Below are 6,000 nucleotides of genomic sequence, written 5' to 3'. Positions count from 1 at the left end.
CAAAAAAAAAAAAAAAAAAAAAAAAAAAAAAGGCCACATGATTTCCTGGAAGCCACAGGGAGGTTTATAGATGCATCTCTGAGCTATAAAATTATGATCATCTGGGCCTCTGAAGCCAGTTTCCCACCATCCAGCCACCACACTGACCTGGAATTTGCTCTTCTGGGGCATGTCTGGCAACCATGTTTTCCTGGGTTCTGGACTGCAGAGGTATAGATTTCTGAATCAGCTCTTCTTTAAACCCTTCCTTACTGGGCTTGATTAAAAGCTTACTTACATTTGGTGTTTCTCCATTCCCACTAAGGCAATGCTTTAGTAACCTTCTGTTTGGCTGGCTTCCTACTCGACCTTGTGTCACCTAGGTTATCTTTCTTTTTCTGGTTCTAGGTGCCAGGGCACAGTGCCTCCAGCTGATACCTCTTTGCTACAAGTATTAGCAGTTGACTTATGTTCCCATAAATGGTAATAAGGAAGCAGTTTCTTTTTAGGGGAGCTACACTTCTCTAGCCAGCTTGTTGTTATCCTAGAGGCAACGAACCCTGGCTTTCTCCTTCTTGATGGGATGTTCTAGAAAAAATACTGACCTGCCAATCTGGAGGTCTGGAGTTTTAGTCCTGCATCTGCCTCAAACTAGGAATGTGACTTTGGACAAACCATTCCCCTCTCAGGATCTGTATCATCTGGGAAATGAGGAGATCATACTAAGTAAACTCTGAAGTTCCTTCTGGGAAAAGAATTGCTGTGATTAGTATTCTCTCTGTTTTCTCCTACTAAGCTGCTAGTCTTGACCATTTTATGTTCTCTGTCACTTCTACTGGAAGCATTTTCCAGATGACTGGCTAAGAATGGGTCTCTTGGTAGGGCAGGCAATGATTCTGAGGGTGAGTTGGTTTTTTGGGTAGAAACAAGGAGGGATGCTAACTGCTTGCATGAGTTGGCCTCTGTCCAGTCCAGCGAATCAAACAGATTAGTGCTCATGCTCCTGAAACCCTTTGGCTGGTTGAGGTGATCACCTGTCTTATCTGGAATCTGAAAAAATTGGTGTTCCCCAGCTCATTTGGCAGAGAAAGCATGGTGTGGTGGAAGTTTAAACTGATGTGAAGTTACATGATCTTCAGCAGGTGCTCCAGCTTCTTTAGGATCAGTTTCTTCCTGCAAAGATGAAGGAGCTTCATTAAGGGAAATTCTAGCTCTAACATCCCACAGGGTTTCTGTTGCTACAGGGGGGTTAGGATTAGAAATTTGGAGTCTTTAGTCCATTAGATTGGGGGAAAGTGTTGGATCTCTTGATTCCTCCCCCATGAGCCCCCCAGATGAAGATATCTTTGTATCTCTTGATTGGTAATCCTGAGACAGAATCAACTTGGGTGGGTGGGTTTCCATTTCGTCTGTCTGACCAGCCTCTGACTCTCTCTGTCTTTCTTTCCTGCTTGCATTGCATCTGGGGTAGAGTTGTGGAACAAGCACCAGGAAGTGAAAAAGCAAAAAGCTTTGGAAAAACAGAGTAAGGAACAAATGCCCCTTCCTGTTCCCAAGTCTCCCATACCTGCCAACTCCCCAGGCCCAGTTGGGGCAGGCTCTCTTTGTTGCCCCACCCCAAATTTGCTTGTTGGGGGGTGTTTGGAATGAGAGCAGGTAGGCGGTATGTAACTCTAGGTGGACGGCTTATAGGATGCTTCTTTTCCCCTCCCCTCATAGCAGTCAGACTGCAATCAGGGTGTCTACAGAATAAAATCCCTTAGAATTTAGTTTTCTATTGCTTCAGAATTGGTGGGGAGAATGTTTGTCTATTTCAGTGTCCCTTATTGGCTGATGTCTCCCTCACCCATTTGAAGGCCTGTGGGCACAGTTGGCAGAGATGGTTGCTGTCCCTCCATGTTGAGTCTGTAGCTGCCCAACTCTCTCTGGTGGCTTGCCTAGGCACGCTTTCTTGCTTTCTGTCATTCTGTTCTTCTGCCATACCATTGTGGGTGGGTGGGGAAAAATGGGGGTGGTCTTAATTTCAAATATAAAAGTTGTAGGGTGGGAGTAGGCACTGACCACAGAAACAGCTGGTGTTTCTTTTATCTCATTGGGCCTAAGCTTTTCTAGCCCCTTTAGACCCATTTGTTTGGGAAGCACTGAGTGACCTAGGGATCCTTAAATAGTCTTGGGCACCAGTGAAGCTCTGATTCTGAGTACTGTGGAATATGGTTTAGACATTTGTCTGTGGGGCTTTTCTGTTTTAGGATGATTTGCTCAGAGTTTTCTCAGGTTGAGAAGATGATTGAAGAACCCCCTTGAGACCAGGTCTAATTTGTCCTGCTTGGTTCTCAAGGCATCTGGGGACCTCTTCTTCCTTGGGTCCCAAGGGGGGCAGTTCCTGGAAAGGTGACTGGGACATGCTGAACAGGCCTGGGATTAGGCTGTGCTGCTGTCCCACTCCCTTCACCAGCCTGCCCCTAGCCTTGTGCACTGAGTAACAGAAGTCTTCCCCTACTCAGGGCCTGAAGTAATCAAACCTGTCTTTGACCTTGGTGAGACAGAAGAGAAAAAGTCCCAGATCAGCGCAGACAGCGGTGTGAGCCTGACATCTGGTTCCCAGGTTTGTGACAACCTTATTGAGAATTGCGAGGATCAAATTTCCTATTTCAGAGTACTTCTTTAAGTTAAAAAAACAAAACAACAACCTCAAAAAAGCATAAATGTCCAATATTAGAGGAATGATTAAATAAGTGTAATAGATCCACATAATACAATATTAATATCCATTAAAGATGTATTTTCAAAAGTTTAGTGACATGGAAAAATGTTTATAAAGCTATATACGGTATGGTTTCAATTTTATTTTTAAAATGTATTTAGAAAAGACTGAATGGAAATACAGTCAGCCCTTCATATCTGTGGGTTCCCCATCTGTGGATTCAACTGAAGGTTGGAAAAAAAAAATTTTTTTTTTTTTTTGATGGCTGGCCAGTGTGGGGATCCGAAGATCAAAAAGTTTTGAGAAAAAAATATAGTTGTGTCTGTACTAAACATGTACAGACTTTTTTTCTTGTCATTGTTTTCTAAGCAATACAATATAACAATTATTTACATAGCATTGTATTTACATTGTATAAGTATTATAAGTAATCTACAAATGATTTAAAGTATGCAGGAGGATGTTAGATTATATTTAATTATGCCATTTTATATAACACATCATTTTATATAAGGGACTTGAGCATCTGTGGATTTTGGTATCTGCAGGGGGTCCCAGAACCAGTCCCCAATGGATGCTGAGGGATGATTGTGCACTAAAAACAGTGGTTAATGTGGATGGTAGATTTATGTGACCCATGACCTTAGTGTTACCAGCACCACACTCTCCCAAGTGAGCTGACCAGTCAGCCGGCTTATTCTTATTTCTTTATTATTCTTTCACGTGTTTTCTACAGTGAGCATATATTTCTTTAATGTGTATTTTTTTATTATGTAAGTTGCATCTTTTATATGTAGGAAAAAAGTTAATTACTCATGACCTTTCTAAGGATAATAACAGAAGCATGGGGATGGGGAGAGGGAAGAAAGTACAGTATTTCTGAGGGAAACTGAGAGCTAATTGGACACCTCCCCTAACGTGTCTGTCCCTGTGTCTTATTTCAGAAGACTGATCAAGACTCTGCCATTGGTGTGAGTCCGGCTGTTATGATCCGCAGCTCAAGTCAGGATTCTGAAGTTAGCACTGTGGTAGGGGAACACCACACTGGCATCTTGGTGGGTGGGGTGTGGATTTTCCCTTTGGGAAAGGGGACTGCTTTCTCTTTGGAGGCTGGTCTTAGTCTCAGGTCAGCATGGTTGTCATGGTGGAGATGTTTACCTGTCATAGGTGTATGTACACAGGATTTCATCCAGGGCCTGTCATCTTATTAAGAAGGTACTTCAAGAGGCTGTCTGGCACACCTTTGAAATTCGATACTTTTTTATGGTAGTGGAGAACTCTAACAGCTTGGCATTTTGGGAGTCCTTCTCTGGGGAGTATCCCTTACTACTTGTTTCCCTTTCCAGGTGAGTAATAGTTCTGGAGAGACCCTTGGAGCAGACAGTGACCTGAGCAGCAATGCAGGTGATGGACCAGCTGGCGAGGGCAGTGCCCACTTGGCAAGCTCTCGGGGCACTTTGTCTGATAGTGAAATTGAGACCAACTCTGCCACAAGCTCCATCTTTGTAAGATTTGTTGCTAACGAAAGAAAGCCATTTACTTAATGGGGGAGGGAAGTTGGTTAGAAAAGAGTGAAAAGTTAAGAGACAAAAAGAAGGAAAAGATGAAGTAAGTAGTGGATAATTCTCACATATCTGGCTTTAAGGAAAATGTTTCTTAAGGATTTTTCATAGTCATTTGACTCTGTGATCTGAGGCTTTTAGAACCCTGTTCTGAATCATCAACGAGTTAGGCTCCCCACCCAGTCAGAGAAGAGCTTCAAATCCTATGTAGTAGTAATAAATACTTTGTCCCAGGAAGAGACAAACTATATATTACTACATGTTTAAGACAGACAAAGCAGTACCTTTGTGGCAATGTCAGGGCAATTATAGCTCTCATTTAGTGCTAGTCTACCTGTTTCTAATCCGGTTTTATTTTACCTTAGCATAGCATTTCATTTTGCTATATTCCTAACAGTTATTTGAAGTTTTCATGCATTAACAAACATTTGTGGAGTGACTTACTAAGTGCCAGATTCTGTTCTAAAGGAACAGGGATAGGGGCCAGCCTGTGGCTCACTCAGGAGAGTGCGGTGCTGATAACACCAAGGCCACAGGTTCGGATCCCTATATAGGGATGGCCAGTTAGCTCACTGGGTGAGCGTGGTGCTGACAACACCAAGTCAAGGGTTAAGATCCCCTTACCGGTCATCTTTAAAAAAATAATAATAAAAAATAAAAAAGGAACAGGGATGAATAAGGCATATTCCCACTCTCAAGGATTTTGCAATTCACTATGTTGCTATGATAGTCTTTTCTGATTGGTGAGGGAAACAAAGCCTTAGGGAAAAAAAGAACTTGCTGTCGGTGACACAGTAACCTATGATCAGCTGTAATGAACTGAATTCTTTTTAGTCCTTCCCTTAGACACACTGTCAGAGTCTAGTGCCTTTCTAGGCAGCATTAAACATTCTGATGCATTTACCACTTTATTAGACAGAGATGAGACTGAACATTCTCTACAAGAGCTCACAGGTCCTTATATTTGATCTGTGGGGAGACTGGAAGGTAAAACTTAAGTGAAATCACTTATGTAACACTGCTAATCATTTCCCCACGGCCTTCTGTATATGTGTTTCTGATAGACCCAGTGACCTCTCAGAGTGAAGACTGGGGATAGGATTGAGAGTCAGCAAGGCTACTCAAGTTAATGAGTCTTAACTCTCTTTGAGTCTAAGAGACTGTTTTGGGGGCGTCTTTTTGATGGCTGGTCAGTACAGGGATAGAACCCTAGACTTTAGTGTTATCAGCACCATGCTCTAACTGAGCTAACCGTCTAACTCTAACAGGCTTTTTAAATAAGAGTGTTTAAAATCCTTCCAGTGTACTTCCATTCTGGATGTTAAGATAAATATGATGGAGTATCAGTCTTGCCACAAGCCATTCAGCTGTGTTCTGCCATTCTTGGCACCTTCCTGAGACAAACTTGTCCTGTGCTGGTGGGCAAGGGCTCTTTGCACAGTTGAGTTGCTGAGAGCAGTTACGTAAATTTCTTGGCTCAAAAAAGGCTATTTTTTTTTTTTTTTTTTTTTTTTTTTTTGTCTTTTTTCCGTGTCCGGCAACAGATCACAACCCTCAGTGTTGCCCCCGTACCGGACCGGGGACCGGCAACGGGATCGCAAGCCTCGGTGTTGCTCCCGCGCCTCGCTCAGCCAGTGAGCGGGAGCCGGTCTGTATGTGGGATCCGAACCCTCGGACGGGAGCGACGCCGCGCTTCCCAAGCGGCGCACTATCCAGTGCGCCACCGGGCCGGAAAAAAGGCTATTTTAACAAGGA

General features: G+C 43.2%; 1 protein-coding gene across 6 annotated transcripts in view; it reads left to right on the top strand.

Moving 5' to 3' along the window:
• MADD (MAP-kinase activating death domain) overlaps positions 1-6,000 on the top strand; it is a 40,175-nt gene that overhangs the window by 19,554 nt on the left and 14,621 nt on the right. For 3 of the 6 annotated variants that reach the window (XM_008574688.1, XM_008574687.1, XM_008574690.1), the window contains exons 20-22: positions 2,484-2,584; positions 3,628-3,711; positions 4,030-4,188. In XM_008574688.1, the coding sequence (XP_008572910.1) occupies positions 2,484-2,584; positions 3,628-3,711; positions 4,030-4,188 (344 nt within the window). Of the gene's footprint in view, positions 1-1,450; positions 1,505-2,483; positions 2,585-3,627; positions 3,712-4,029; positions 4,189-6,000 lie in introns of all 6 variants that reach the window. The other 3 variants (XM_008574685.1, XM_008574686.1, XM_008574689.1) reach the window with 3 other exon arrangements.

Source organism: Galeopterus variegatus, unplaced genomic scaffold, assembly GCF_000696425.1.
Source record: "Galeopterus variegatus unplaced genomic scaffold, G_variegatus-3.0.2 Scaffold1088, whole genome shotgun sequence".
Taxonomy (NCBI): Eukaryota; Metazoa; Chordata; class Mammalia; order Dermoptera; family Cynocephalidae; genus Galeopterus; species Galeopterus variegatus.
The sequence above is the reverse complement of the archived record's forward strand: the minus strand, read 5'-3'. Positions and strand labels throughout refer to the sequence as shown.